At 37.7% G+C, this 16576-nt stretch overlaps 1 protein-coding gene across 9 annotated transcripts in view; it reads right to left on the bottom strand.

Annotated features, from left to right (window-relative positions):
* SEMA3D (semaphorin 3D) overlaps nucleotides 1–16576 on the bottom strand; it is a 146205-nt gene that overhangs the window by 96321 nt on the left and 33308 nt on the right. For 7 of the 9 annotated variants that reach the window (XM_086745612.1, XM_086745602.1, XM_086745620.1 and 4 more), the window contains one exon: nucleotides 3539–3726. In XM_086745612.1, coding sequence (XP_086601738.1) covers nucleotides 3539–3653 — 115 coding nt within the window. In that variant the 5' untranslated portion in view covers nucleotides 3654–3726. Of the gene's footprint in view, nucleotides 1–3538; nucleotides 3727–12467; nucleotides 12567–16576 lie in introns of all 9 variants that reach the window. The other 2 variants (XM_086745586.1, XM_086745594.1) reach the window with 1 other exon arrangement.

The raw sequence follows: 16576 nt of genomic DNA, 5'->3' as shown, positions 1-16576 counted from the left end.
GGGATGTGCTGCTTAGGGAAGCTGAATATCACTTCTGCGCTTGCAGAGTTCTGCAGTTTGAGTGATGGTCATGGGGTATCTCCAGCTGCATGGGAACGAAAGATAAATCCACACTGTTGCTCTGAGACTGAATGCAGTGTTATAAAATGTCTATTAAAATATGGGATATTACTCAAAAATCAGGCCCTAATTTTCTAAAGATGGTAATCTTCTATTAGAAGACAGTTTACCTTCTCCTAATGTTAAAGCTACAACATAGTAATAAAACCACCTCATAATCTTGTAAAAGTTTCTAAGAGATAGATTAATTAAGGTCTATGTAGTGATAGCACTCTAGAAGCATCACAATAGCAGGGATAATTTCTGGGATGTTAAAGACATGCACCAATATCCAAAAGCTAAAGTTAAGTGAAGAAGATCTAAAGAAATTTTGAAGACTTATTGAGTTAACAAGTCAGGGTAAATGTGGGAATATAGGGTGAGGTATGTAAATAAAGATCATAGCATATTATATTAACACAGATGGAGTATAGATGACTTTGCCTCTGCATTAAAAGATATTTTGATTGACTTGTCTGGTCTTGTAGTTTCATGTGTGTATGATTTTTCAGAACACATTTTTGGAACTGAGGCAAATAATGAAGGAAATTCATCATACAGCATCATGTTGACACTCACATCATTCACTGGAATATCTATATCTTAACATTTCCAGCACAGATTTCCACCCCTTAAGCCATGTCACTGAAGATGAAAAGATGTAACTGCCATTCAGACCAGCTCTAAAATTTTAATTGCTTTCTGAATGCAGAGGACTTGTGACGTACTATGGTTTATTGAAGCACTCTTGTGATTACAGATACTTCTTTTAGCTAATTTAACTGCTCCTCCTCCCTTTTTTTCTCCTTTCCTTCTCTCTCAATTTTCTCCTCTGTGTTCTTTTAATACTGTTCCCTCTTCTTTATTATCTCTTCTTGTCCCCTACACTTCATCACCCTCAGCATTCATCACTTGGGGTGCCCTTTCTTCTTCTTACTGTCAGGGCATGGCAAGAAGTGGTTTCCTAGTCCTCAGCTGAGGTGTTCTGGGCTTCAGCTGTCAGATGAAGTAACTGCAGGGGAAAGTCCTGCTCACTTCGAGCTCTCCTGCCTGAGGAAATTCTCAGCCATTCTGGGAAGATGGAGCTATGCCATCCCATAAACACATTGCATTTGGAAGGGGATGAAACCTTCCCTTCAAAGACAACATCTTTAGCAGCCAGACGAACACACGTATGACCAGGTTTTCCCGTTGTGGCCAATTTTGGCCAGTTTTCCATAAAGAAGGAAAAAGGCCCCATATTATCCTCCTCATGATATTTCAAGACTTAGTTCCAATGAATGGAGATGCCAAGACTTGTCAATGACATGACTGTAACAATTTTATGAGAACTGGCAAGACAGTTCGTTTCTCCTACATCTTATTCACAGAAACCTTGGAGTTATTTTGGCTGGAATGCTTGGGCAGGTGGGAAAGGTAAGCTTAATTCTGACAGCTGTATTAAATAGTTAGGACATTTGCCATGCTGTTATCAACAACAAAAACATGATTTAATTATGACAAGCCTTCACCATTATGACATACCTTCACCATTTACAATGCAAAAGTGAGAAAACAAAGCAGTAACATTTTTCTTGTTCCCTCTGGAAAAAGAAAAATACCCCTTCTTCCAAAAAAAAAAAAAAAAAGCAAGAGGAGGCTTGCTATAAAGTCTAATAATTCTCTTTCCTTCAGCTTTTCAGTTCCATCAGAGTTCTCCAAATTAAGATTTATGTGTCATTTTGTATCTGTTGTTGTTTTTTTTTCTCCCTACAGGGATATAGGTGGATAAGTTTGGATAGGAAATTCTATCCCTCAAGCCAAACTGAAAGGTTTATGAAGTTGCTAATAAAAGTTTGGGTCAGGGCCTAAGTATCAATCATCTGCTCATTGTCTTTTTAAATGAGCTCAGGCATTTTCCCAACCACTCCCAACAGGTCTCTGCCACTATTTTAAACTAAGATCTCAGTGATTTCTTTTTTTTTCCTGTGTTGATCTTAATAATTTTTCTCTCTCCCCCTCCTTACCTGCCAAATGCATCCATCAGGATTTTGCCAAAGGCCATTTGCTTTTGAAGTCGAGAGGAATTCACTAATCATGAGTGTCAAATCCACAATAAATGCCATCACCATATGGTATATGCTGCTATTGGGAATTATCTCAAAAAACCTAGTTGTGAAAAGTCTGACTATATGTTAGGAGGTTTTTATTGTTAGCTTTCATAACTCATGTCAGGTCTTTCAGTTTCTGTATTCATTGGCTTAAGTGAGTGCAACTGCTTCCTGAATTTATAAAAATGTTGTCAAGATCCCTTGATCTCTCTTCCTCTGTCTCTCACACACAAACACATCCAAACGCACATATACGCAGGGGAATATCATGCACAGTGTCATACAAATCTAGCAAAAGAGAAGCTTCTAAATAAATCGTATGTCATTGTGCTTACTCAATAAATTCCTGCGTGTGTTAAACTCATGTTAAACATATCATAACCACTGAAGAACACTTTACAGCCTCCTTTCCCATCACACCATCCTCAGTGTAATTCTGTAATGCATAGGAAGGCCTGAGTTTGAAGAAGCGAGAGCAGAATCAGCTCCCATAAGGACAGGGTGCTGACATAACTGAAAAATAACTAAATTAAAAAACTAAATTAAAAATAATAAAAAAAAATTAAAATAACTTCTTGCTAAAGAAGACAATATCAAAGTGATGTATCTCTGTGTCCTGTAAAACCTGTGGAAGTGTACTGTACGTTCAAAGCAGCAAGAAATCTACCTTCTATAAAAACTTGTCCATTAATACAGAAATACAGTTGTGTTTAAACCCCTCGGCCTGTAACATTCCCAACAAGAAGTACACATAAGCTCAAGAAAGTCCTCAGAAAAAAAACCATGCTTTTGTGATCCAAAGAGGAAAGAAGAAAGAAAACAACATTTCAAGAGTTTCACATGCCAACTTAGTGACAGAGAATAAAATTATTTTTTAAAAAATGTTGGTGACATTTGAAACACTTGGGGCACATCTCTCAACTTTCCCTGATACTCTAGACAGGTGTGAGTGTCCTCCATGTCCCATGTTACCCCCACCACCCACACGGGAATGTCTTCTCCAACAATCCTCGTGGCATTTCAAGTAGCATTAGAAGCCTATGTTTAGGCAATGACTCACCTCTGATTTATGTATGGTATATTAACATTCTTTAGGAGCAAACTGAAATAATAATTTAAAAATCTAGTTATATTTCAGTGACATGTACCCCTCCACTTAAAAAAAAAAAAAGATAATTTAATACTGTCCCTAGGCAGAATTCATCCATCTTTAAGGCCTCTATCATGTGTTTCTGGGAACTGTAGGGACAACTGTATTTCATTTTCCTGATTAATAATACAAATGAACTGCTGGCAACATCACATCAAAACAAAAGTGGCATAATCAGAAGAACTGCTGAAAAGTTTACCTTTATAGGAAAGCTTAAGTCTTGGGATATTTTGTTTTGACGTTCCAGTGACTGGAAGGAACAGCATTGCTAAAGATAACAGGCTGCAGGCATGTGGTACTTGGGAAGCTCTCATTCTGCTCTCTTCTGTATCTTCTTTTGCACTACAGTGAAATATCTTCTCGCTTTTCAAACAATTCAAATTTAATCTGGAAGAAAAAAAAGAAAACATCTGTCAATTTTTTTTCTTCATTATTATATAAAGAATAATTCTGAAAGTGACCTAGATCTATCTTTAAAGAGTAGCTCATTTAACATATTTGTTACAGAAGTATTTTTTCATCTAGTATAAATTAAAATGTTGTAAAACTGTTTCTTTAATACTAAACTTACACATTTTGAGGTTGGAAAAAATATGTAAACTTTGCAAATACCAATGTTTAGCACAGCTAAAGTTTAAGCACAATTTAAATTAATGCAGTATCCATAAAAAGAACATCTGCCATTCAAAAGTGACCATGCAACTCGTTAGTTTATACTGCTTCACTGGATATCTTAATGTTTTATAACTCTGTCTTTATCTCAGTACAACAGCTATTGTATGTTTATGCGGTGACTAGAATAAACTGCAATATCTCAGATACCATGGGCATACAAGCTTAGTTAACAATAAGTACATACCCATCATAAACTTTCATAAATAAACTTAGAAAATTAGATAGAGCAAGCAGTTGTGTTTAATTTTAACTGAGAAAAAACTCAATGCAGCTGATGGATTTAAATACGTTTTCAGTGTGACATTTTCAGCAGACTAACTGCCTCAATTCACCCACCAAACTGTCCTATAAACTGTAATGAGTGGTTCAAGCTGAGGTCAATAGGCTGATACAGGAATTTGTTAGCACAGTGTGCAACTAATCCAGCTTTGCAACACATTTCACTTAATAACAGTAACTCGTATTTCATAAATCTTGAAGTGTTTTACAAATGAAAGTAATTATCACTGTCCTTATTTTCCCTATGCAGAAATGGAATCATGGAACCTACTTCCTTAAGATCACACTGCCACCCGAGTAGTTGAATGGAAAGCAGCAACAGTTCTCCTGGTGTCCTATTTGTGCCCAATTATAAGGGATCCCTTCTGCTCAATAGCTCCACTTTTCCATACAAAATGATTGGAAATGACATCTTGAGTTCTGAAGGCAGAATTTGATTGCTAATAAATCACAGTGGTCAGAGCATGAAAATATCTGTGAGAGCAGATCCTTCCCCCTGCAAGTGCATGATACCACAGGTCAAGGGAGGCAGTTAGTGAAATGACAAATGTCAGTGTTTGAGTAGTGCTGTAAGTCAAGGAGTAAATAAATGTTATGGTTAGTAGTGAGATTAATGGCTCATGGCTTGCCATGGAAATTCTTTTCTGAAAGGTACTGAAACCACCTGATTAAAAGCGTAATCCTAGTGTCCATATCAGCCAGCACTTGCAGGGACATCAAAGGAAAGGCTCCTTGTGAGCCCATGAGAGATGCAGCACAGCTCGTAGCCCCAGAGCCACTCTCTGGTTCTGGCACTTGAGCTCAGTCCAGCACTGGTGCCAGAGCACCTCTGCAAGCTGCAGAAGCATCCAGAATCAATTTAGCACCTCATGATGCAGGCACTATATCCTTCCTGGCATGAAGGGACTGGAAAAAGGACCCCTTCAGATCCCTCTGCGTAAGGAAACCTCTCTCAGATGAACCTGGGGCTTTCTGAGCCTCCAGACCTTCTGTCAGTAGCAAAAGATGAGGAAGGGAAGGGCCTGATGATGAAACAGAGAGAGCAAAACAATTTGTAAATTGCCCAAAGCATCGTTCCTATTGCAGAACATTGAGCTTCTTTTTTCTCAATCTCTTCTTGAACACCCACATTCAGTATCTGAATGCACTGCTTTTGGCCAAATGCCACTACACATTCATGAGATGACGTGGAAAAAAAACAAAATCAACATGAAGTGCTTCTAGGTCATCTTTCCCTTCCCTTTATTGGAGTATCCTGAGAGAAGGCCCTTACTTCTTCCATGGTGGTTCATCTATTTGTGGTTGGACTACAAAGGACTGCTGTTGACTAGACTATCATAGGGTTGTATCACCATAAAAAAAAATATATATGGGGGCGAAGAAGCAGAAAAGAAGCAGGGAGAAGATGGGAAGGACTGCATTAAGACAAGAGACATCAGCCTTGTACATCTTCAGGGGGATGATAGAAACAAAACATACTTCAAAAAGAAGCAATTAAGAGAGAGCCAGTCTCACTGCAAATATGCTGAGAAGTCATGGCTTGAGGGTCTGGCCCTCAGCCAATAGGGATCTCACCAGAGGATTTAGGGTTCATTTTCTTGAGCCAAAGTACAGTGAAGAATCAAGACTAAATTTGCCACTTGCAGAAAAAAAAAAGAGTTGCCTGAACTCACTGTTATTTGCTTAATTGATTGAGGACCAGAACCAAACTTGGCCCTTTTCATACTTCATAACCTCATTTTTTCATGTAGGGTTCTTTCACTAATGGAAACCTTCTTTTTTTTTTTTTCTTTTTTTTCCTTTTCTTCCCCCTTTTATTTGAATAATGTCTGTCAAAAACCATTTGCTTTAATTCCTGACACAAGGTGGTTAGTTTACACTGGAGGCAGCTGCTCTGTGAGCTCAAGCCAACCCTGTCTTGTCCTAGATTCATTTCAATCTGGCCAGATTGTCACATGTATTTTTAGTTTATGATGATCTTCTAATAAAATTCCAGCTTCTGCAGAGTCCTTCCAGCAGTCTAATGACTAGCTCAGGTTAATGAACTTCAGACCAACTAACTGGCCATTAATCTTCAGGAAATATCTTTCCTCTCTGTAACATATGTAATGTCAATCAGTGTCCTGTACTTAAAAGAGCTACAGTCATGCTGCTCAGAAGTAATCAAACACATGAACAGAAATAAAGTATAAAACTTAGAAGTAAATCTAATTCCTCTGTCCTTTCCTCCCTCAAAAGTAAGAAGAGTTTTGTCAGAGGAGGAAAAATTATTGTTTCCTTTAGTTCTTCAATACTTCTGCTAAGTACCGACATACTCTAAAACTTCCTCATCATGAACAGACTTAAAATAAATGAGGAAAAAGAGTCTGAAAAGAAAAATGCTGAGACTAAAGCTGCTTTCCCACCTTGGCTTCAGCTAGGAAATATCTGCACTGTGTTAATTATCACCTGTGAGACCGACTGGGGAAGGAAGCTATGCATACACCTCGCTGAAATAGGGGTATTTCCAGTGGAATAAAGGAGCTATTATTTGGCCCATGAGGGAATGGGAGGTGGGATGCTGAAGAGGGGCCAAGGAGCCTGGCTCCATCCTGCTAGGACCTCCCTGTGGGGCTCATAAATTCATAACGAGCACTAGGTTAAAACTGCCAAAAGACAAAATGTTGATCTGCTGGTGTCCTACCATCTTGCCAGAGAGAGATGGCTGAACGTAAATGGCACATGTGTGATGTCATGTCCCTGAAATGAGGTGTCACCTCCCTGCAATTGGTCAGATTTAGTGGAGGCTATAAAAAAGATTGCTCTGAAGCTACTGTCTGAAATAGGAAAACCTGGAGCCAATTTACTAAACATAATTTATTCCAGGGCCTTTGTTGCAATAAACAGAGCTCTTCAGCCTCCTCAAACACACAGCCAGTAGGAAGCTCTGTGCTTATAGGAGTTGTTTTCAGATCATTCAACTCAAACCTATCTAAATGCAAAATCTCACATTCACAAATACTGTGTATGTTTCCAACTTCTGGCATCATGAAGTCCACAGCTGGAAGGATTGTGACCCATCTGCAAATATACACTTCTTTAACAGTAGTTCATGTAACTCTCAGTTTAATTCCATAACAAAAATCTGTACAGAATTGGAGAATGATTTAAAATCTGTCTCCAGCACTAGTTTTCCGAGGCCATTTTAAAATTCTGAATTTTTCAGTCCCATAAAGAGGACAGTGAAAACTGCCTGTGACAAACACAGAAAAAGCAATTAACTGAATAGTATGACTCAGTTACACTGAATCTGATAGCAAGGTTACAAATTGCAGGTAACTACTGAAAATCTAGAGCAGTTGAGTTGAATTGAGTTGACTGGGTTCCTATTAATAAATAAAAAAAAAGCTAGAATAAAATTTTAAAAAGTCTTAGAATCACTATGGACTTATAAGTAGGCTGAATAAGTTACTCAGGCCATTTAATCTCAGTATGTAAACCACTATCTCTGATACCAGAGGTTTTCTTTCTTTTCCTCACCAATCCCTGCCTGAGATCTTAGGGGTTTATTTTATTTTTCCAAGGAGTGAGAAGAGAGTAAAAGATGTCCCTTGCAGACATCAACCAAATAGCATGAGTGGACTGTTAGACAAACAAATTGCTTTAAAAGATTTAAAATTAATTAGCTGCAAAAAGAAAAAAAAAAAAAAAGTATCTCACCTACAATTCAAACTTATTGAAAGGTATGTTATCTCTTTACTCATGTTGTACACATATCCTACATATATATGCATACAAATTTAAAGCACGTTACTTTAACTACAAATACACAGATATATGTTTCCAGGGCATTTACCTGTAGATGTCCCACCTATAAAGTATCATACATGTTCAAAAAGAAAAATTACTATGGTTGACCACTGTGTGCTTTAAAAGTGTACCATAATAATGAACTGGATATTGAATATTTTGTGTTAATAAGAGGGAAAACTACAAGCATACATGAGTCAGATTAATAACTAATAAAATAAAATAGATTAAAAATAAAATTACATCTCCAGACTTACTTAACATTCCTAACTTACTTCTTAATAACAAAGATGACATTCATCCACAGCACAATGAAACTATGTTCTTGTACCCCTTAGAGAGATGATCTGTTGATATATTATTTGGCAGAGAAGGCTTTTCTCTTCATTGTAAAATCTCAGTTTAAAGCTAACTCTGTCCAAAAACTGGTAAACAGCATTATTCATCACTATTCCTCCATTTATTAAGTAGCTTTTGTGCTGTTTGTAGTGCAGCAAATGTTCTCTTCCAGGATTCTGGAAAACACTTCTTTTTACAAAAAACCCCAGATCAGTATTACATCATTTCCCAACATTAACAAAAATTACTGAATAAAAAGATAATGTTACAATCAAAAAAACTTACATGAGCCTACAGTAGGTGAATGTTTTATTTTGTTTTGTTTAAATCATTAGTTTTAGTATATCTGGTTTAGATAAGTCTTTGCCATAAAGTAGACCTTGCTGTTGTCAAATAGCCAGATGAATAGTAAAGACCCATATGATTTATAATGTAGCTTATAATGAGTTTTACAAAGCTTTACAGGCTTTACCTTTAATGAACTCCTTACAGGATTAATACCCTAGCCATTCAACACTAGTAATTTGGAAGGCAAGAAAAATCTCTGCTTTGCTTCCCACTTGAGATGAGCCAAATAGAGCAAAGAAAAATGAAGAGACTTAGGAGACAAGGAGGATGCAACTGAGGGAACAAAAAGTCAGCAAAAAAAATCTGTTTTTATTGCAGAGAACTATCTGATAATAAATAAAGCTATCCAATGGCTAGAAAATACGTTTGAAGATTGCAATGGACTTTTTGTTCATTAAGACAAAGATAAACTCAGGCTAAAGTAAAAATGGTGACTAAGGAAGTGAAACATTTGAGAAGAATGAAGGAACTCACTTGTTAGGGTTTTTTTTACAGTTTTCTACATCTTTCTGAAGCTAGTCTAGTGATGGAAGCATTTATAAAAGGCATGTGGTCTGTTTGGAGATAAGGACTTGTAAGAATTAATAACCTTTATAGAGTGGTTTGTGACACACTGCTATGAAGAGCTTATCTGACCATGAAATTTACTATCAGGCACTTAATATTATACACATAGGAAATGAGCACTTTATCCTCAAAAGATACCAAGATATTTTTCAGATCACTGTCAGTGGGGTCAGGATTACACCCAAAGATTTCACATAGATGCAGAAGTAATCCTTTCAGAATGTGACAGATGACAGCCGTGCACACAGACATGTTATATATCACTAGAAACAGCAATTCTGAGAAGTTTTATCTGTGACATTGTGTCTTTTGGGTATATAATGCATAAATCCAAGGCTGACAATAAAACAAATGCTACTTTCTAACCATAATTCTTTGTACATTGTATCTCCTTAAACAAAGAAAATCAGACCTATAGTTTTACATTCTATAGCCTGTTTCTCAAGCACGTCTATTGTCCAAGAAAGGAATGGGATGGAAAGTAACTTGTCATCTGATACTGATACCGCAAAGAGGAGGTAGGCAGATGAATAATATATTCCACCAGTTAGATATGCAACTGATATCTTCCACACATAAATATCAACACACCTTTCACTCTAAAATAAGATTTATATGCATCTCAGATGGATTTTTTTTTGTTGGTTTTTTTTTTGTGATGGAAGGAACTGTGACTTCAGATATTACGTCTATAATAAAAACTTCCCATAGTCTCTTTATTTAGAATTACATGAGAACACCCTACATGTCTGACCATTAAAAAAAAAAAAAACCAAACCCACAAGCCAAAGAAGAAGGCAGCATGTGGCATGATTTAGAAACACATAAGAATCAAAAGGAACCCTAAGCCAAACCTCAGCGTACACATTTTTTGAAGTACAGCATGTTTCCCCAGCACACCAAAAAACCTCTCAAACTATGAAAAGTTATTCTAAGATGGGTTTTGTAAGTTTAGTATTCAAGAAAAGAAAAAGGAAGTAGGACTAAAATTCCTGGAGACATTAATGAAAAGGTAGACTAGATGAAAACCGCTTCCTGCTGCGTACCGTGACGTCTGAAGGTTTTTGAAGAGAGCCAGAGAATTTTCCTCTGAAATGTCTGTCACCACCTGCAGCACTTGGGGTAGCTTGGCTCAGCTCTGGATAAAGTAGACAGGGAGAGAATGCATGCAGGAAGCTTTGCCTGTGGAATAGCCTTGGTCTGCTGTTGCAAAAATACTGAAAAGCCAGAAAAGTGTCATGATGGCCATCAGAGAAAAAAAAATGCTCATTTTGGGAAGACCCGTCCGAAGACTTAAACACTAACAGATTGCATTTGTCTTGCTAAAACCTGAATTAACCCCAGGCAGCACTGTCAAGCCAGCTAAACCACTGACCCTGCAATTACCGTTCTTTTGCTGGAAGGAACACATAGCTACAATGGCCAAATCAAAGGAAGGATTACAGTCTCTTTTTCACCTCCAGGAATTTTTGCCAGTGTTTTTCTATGGAAAAAATTGTTCTCTGTACCTCCTTTCGTAGGAGACCTTCCAGCATCTGCAGGGGTGGAGCATGAGTCCCTCTAGCAGTGACAGTTCAATTACCAGAGGCCTGGGCTGGCTGGCATTTCTGGGGTCAGTAGCAATTAGTGGCAATGGGGTATTTTACAGATTAGTTACTTGAATGGAGACTTGTCCTACCATGTATTTTGCATGGTTGTGAAAAACATAGCTTGATGGGAAGATAGCATAGCACTCTGGTGAAATTTTTCATGAGCCAAGTCCAGACTTACTTCTAGGCATAACACAGCAGCAAAGTAAACAATAGTACATACTCTGCAAGCATACAGCCAGTGAGCTGTCTGCATGGATATATCTATAGATGCAAGTAGGTAGAGTTCTTCCATCCTTGATCCAAGCAATCCAGATCTAAACCAGCTCCTACTGTTGTATGGCTCCATTAATTGCATACTGTACAATGATGTATTACACGTTTCAGCTATACATGCAAAGGCACCACCAGCCAGCCAACTTTGTGTGCAGGCAGAAATACCTTGGTTCTACCCACAGCTACCCAGTCCATCCATACAATCATAACCTTATAGACCCTACTGAAAACAAAGAACATTCCCAAAAAAAATCAGTCAAAAAAAAAAAGGAACAAAGATTTACATTTACAAATATACCTATAATGTAAATTTAATTTCACAGCAACTGTTTTATTGCACTAAAAAATGTAGCTAAATTTATCTGATATAAGTGGAAATGCATTGCTAACTGGTTTGGAATTTTGCTTAAAAGCTTGTAGGCACTCACAGATTTCCTAGCTGTACATAAAAGCTGCCTATGGGACTCTCAGAAAAAAATAGAATGCTACAAATACTGAGGGCAGGCAACTACATATGGCTTTTGGCCTCTTAGCATAATTAACTATTTTAAAATTTATTTCTATTGTACTAATGTTGATAGGTTTTTTCATTAACTGTCAGTACTACTTATTTCATTCTCAGCTATGTAAAACTCTGATCTGATTATTTTCAAAAGAATACAGGCTAAAACAGTTTAGTGATGGTTAAAAAATGTGCACTTCATATGACAGCTGGGCTTTGATCAAGTATGTTTGCTGTATATCCAATGGCATATTTTCGTAGAATTCCTTTCATCAATGTATGGCCTCATTATTTGATGCACTGTCAGTGAACTCTGTACAGCACAGTCTGCAGGGCTTTAACATACAAACTACAGTATAGGGAGAGACATGCCGGAAGGCTTTTAATTTACACTTCCAAGAAATTTTGATTTAATAATTCATGACTATACATTTGAAATCTATTGGAGGAGGGTTTTTTAAATCCATTGTCCAACTAACTTTGGATCAACATTTTGTGCAGCCAATATGTAAAATGATATACATATGAACGTGTACACTGCAGCGCAGTGATCTGTGTTGGCACACTAACCCAGTTTTTATACGGTTAGTCTGAACGCATTTGCTCTTTTTCTAGTTTTTTTAAATGTTTGATTTCATTGATTTTTTTTCACGTTACCATAGGAGATGACATCACTTGCATAAGGTCACACCAGCCATTAGGACCTCTACCCACATCCCCTCGACATCCAGGCAGTGCCTTAGTCACCCAGCCACCCTTCTCACCAGGGACTACACACTGCTGGCTGTGATTCCTGCGGCGGGATCCGTGACTCACATACCACTTCTTCCAGTGTTTTACTCTTGATTAAGCCCTTGTGCAAACTGCAGAAAATTACAAGCACAGTTTCATTTTCCACAAACAAGAACTTGACAGAACTGTGTAAGAAGTGACACATGACCAAGGCGAGTTCAGACAGCAGGTTATCAAAGCTTTAACACTCCTGTGTTCACTGATCACCAATTTTACCATTTTCAAGGGTTAGAACATGCTGTTATCAGACCCTATAAGAAATTTCTTCTTGTGTTGCAGCAGAAATCAATTTATATTTGGTGCAAGAGAGTTGTTTTGCTGGTCTATTTTTAAGCTGCTTTGTGAAGAGTGCTAGCATGGTAGTTCCTGGAATCTGAAACAGCCGTACTGAAAAAGAAAACAAGAATTCAGGCATCACCACCTCCATTCAACGCAGAACTATTTCCACTTTGGTTTCAAACCACAATAACTTTTCTTTGTCTCGTGAGGACAAAGTGAGGACACAGAGTACACAGATGAATCAATACTTAACTGAAAAATAGCAAAGCATTTTAGACAGTTAACCAGTTAGTTACTGGGGAGGTGCCATAACCAGAAAATTAATTTAAAAAAAGGTAATGTGTAAAACACCACCTCTAATTTTCTTTTCCCCAGTAGACACTTAGTCCTTAAAAGGATGAGGCAATGTCAATCTTGAGGGAGTTCTGCGGCTTTTTTCCCTACAAGGGTGGTCAACAATGGAGCAGAGGCTCAGAGAAGTTGTGGATTCTCCATTTTTGCAGACATTTGAAATTCAGCTGGACATAGCTCTGAGTGATCTTATCCAAAGTTGAAGTTATCCATCCTTTGAGCTGCAAATGGGACCATATGACCACCTCACGTCCCTTCCAACCTAGATTTTTCTACTAGTTATTTTAACAGCTAATGGACAGAGGAATAACTGAACTGGATCACATGCTGAAGGTCTTCATGCTGAGAGCTTTTCCTGCTCTCTAGCGACCACCCTTATCTTTCTAATGACTTTTCTGATGAGGGTAATGCCTACCAGATCTGCTCACAAATCAACTCCTTTACTGATTAAAATCTGACTGAAATCAGAAATGCTTTCCTTTTATGAAATTGTCTGAAAGCTGCAGCCATTCAAGAGCTGATTCACAAGTAGATCATATCAAGAGTAGTAATGTGTCGACTGGGTAAGTGAAGTACACACAGAATGGGTATAGACGCTGCATTAGATATATAACTTAATCCAATACCTCAAGGCTGCCAGATATTGTTCACCCACACAGTTCTGGTTTGCCCATCCCATGAGAGCTAAACACAGAACTGACCGTCAAAATTATTGACACCATATTTGAAATAATGCTTTTGTCTGTGCTGATAAGACAAGAAGGGGATTTCTTCCAGAATTCCCCCATTGGAGCTAGAAGAGGAAGTTGGGTGAGAAATACTACTGGACGGACTGCTGATGCTCAAACCAAGCCAATGAGTTCTGCTCACCCAGAACACAAAATATCAGCTGTGTGTTGCAGGGGGACCTCTCTTTTCTGTCCAAACCAGCAACTCCTTCCTGCCAGTCTATTATCTTCTAGTTGGATCAAGAAGTGGAAGCCACTGTAGTTACTACACTAAATACTTCTCAAGGGTGTAGGAAGAAAAATGACTAGAAAGGATTTGGTCTCCATGCCAGCTTAGCTAGAAAAGGGACACGATGGAGAAGATCAAGTTGTGTTTCCATAGCCACGGCTGAGCAGGTGGCAAACATCCACCACAGGTGCTTGTTCTATAGAGGATCCCATTCCCTGGTAAAACAGGCACCCCCTAAAGAAATTAGGGCTTGAAGATATCCAGGACTTTTCATGTTAGATGAGCCCTACATAAGTTTATGAAAACCCTTGGGATCATTATGATTAACTATCTTCCTTAAGCTATTCCCCACTGGGCTTTAGTGCTTTTAAACCGCTGACCTCTTGAATTAAAGAGGTAGATTGCTCTTTTCACAGCTGTGACTCAACACAGGAAGGAATTCAGAGACATCTGAAAACAAAGCCAGGCAGAATTTAAAACAAAATCCTTCAATGACAGATTTAGAGAGTGATGGCTGCAGCTGGAACTTACAAATATAACAACTAACTAAATGAGTATGCATTATACAAAAGCCTTACATGGATAGACCCTGTGAAGGGCAATTTCTTCACAAGAAACCAGAAAAATAGAACTACTAGGAATACATCATCAGAAAAACTAGATAGTGGCTGTTCAAAAGGAACTTGGTTCATTGCTCCTTCAGCAAACTAAGTGGTAACCATCTCCAAAATGAGGAGCTAGGAGATAGCATGTTAGACAAATCAGTAATTTTATATATATATATATATATATATATATATATATATTTAATCTGCAATGCAAAACTGAAATCTCTGTGCCTGGAGAGGAATAAAACACTAATAAGGTGTAGTTTTTAAATTTTATATAATAACTTTCACATGTTTAATTCAAAATATACAGTAGTTAGCACATACATTATCGAGTCTTTGCAAAGGAATTGTATTCCTACTGTTCCAGTTTCACAGCTTGGGAAGCTGATGCTAATAATGAGTGAATAAGGAGTGGAATCAGATTATATTATTTAATGGTTATCAATGGTACTGTGTTAAACATGATATGCTTCTTTCTACCCAGTTGAATGGGCTACTTGACATAGCACAACAATTTTAAATAAAGATATACAAGTATAAAGATGAACTTTACAAAATGGAACAAATATCTTAAAGATACTCAAGCATGGAACACGGTTACAGAGGAACAAACCTATTGGCTATCTTCACACAGTACTGCAAAAGCAAAACAACAATGACTACTGGAAATTCGAAATTCTGCTTCCCTTCTTGTCTGCTCAGCTGGGGTATGTGACTTGCATTAATGGCACAGGGAATAATGTACTTGCACTCAGACCCAGGACTGACTGATGTCAAATGCAGTTCAACCATTCATATTAATGGGGATTAGCATTTGTCTGAGGGAATGGAAGTCTCTTAGACCTTAAGGTCATGAATTGACAAGCTATCGAACATTTTCTCTGTTGTGCTGACCATCCTCCATCCTCAATGAGATCAGCTGTCTAGACCCTTAGTCCCACTACAGCTGCTTTGTGCTTCTCCTGAGGCACAGAAAGAGCTCATTGCTAATTCTTTTTGCGTAATGTGCAATGCAGGGTGAGGTCTCACAACTCCTTTTCTAGGACACACAGAATAGTCACATTTCTCTGGAAGCCAAGAAAAACACAGACACATGCATGTAAACTGTGAGTTTTCTTGTTCTGGAGATCTGTAATTGACTGAGACTTATGGTGACAGAAGTTCCACTAATGACAAAAAAAAAAAAAAAAAAAAAGGTCAGTGAGAGCATGCATCCTCTAACAGGAACAAAGATGACTAACAATTTATACCAAGAAAATGATTGCTAAACTGCTATCATCTCACACCATTAATAAACTGTCAGGAGGCAAATAGCAGTTTTTCTTTCAGATGGATGCTCTGTAAAAATACCTTCTCACAGCATTTTTTTCTTGACAGATTCCAGAGCATCTATAAGCTTGTGGGCTGTAATCATTCTAATGATCAGCAAGCAGCTATTTCAGACAGCTGATACAAGTCTGTAACTGATTTCATCTACCAAAACATTAAAAAAATATGCAAAGAAAAACACCACAGTAGAATTTTGTTCTTCTTAATGTTAAGTAGAGCAATCTTGAGAGTAAGGACAGGGTTTTTTAAACTTTTTTTTTTTTTTGCAACAACAATTCTGCCAGAGGCAAATTTAAATTTCATAGATGATAAGAAAGTTGGCTGTTTCCAGTGACATTTACAAGTTATAACCCAGCTCTGGCAGTCAGGACATGCAGTGTGAGTTAATTCAAAAAGCCCACTCAAACCTTGGCATCTCTGTTCCTTTAGAGGCACCTCAGCCACATTCTTGTTTTTCAGAAGTGCTTGTATAAACATTAAAAAGCACAAAACAATAAAAAGATAAGAATCCAGCATGCAAGGCCAATCCTAACAAAGGATGAGACAAATGAAGA

Source organism: Chlamydotis macqueenii, chromosome 1, assembly GCF_036417535.1.
Source record: "Chlamydotis macqueenii isolate bChlMac1 chromosome 1, bChlMac1.mat, whole genome shotgun sequence".
Taxonomy (NCBI): Eukaryota; Metazoa; Chordata; class Aves; order Otidiformes; family Otididae; genus Chlamydotis; species Chlamydotis macqueenii.
This window is presented reverse-complemented; position numbering and strand designations above follow the sequence as displayed.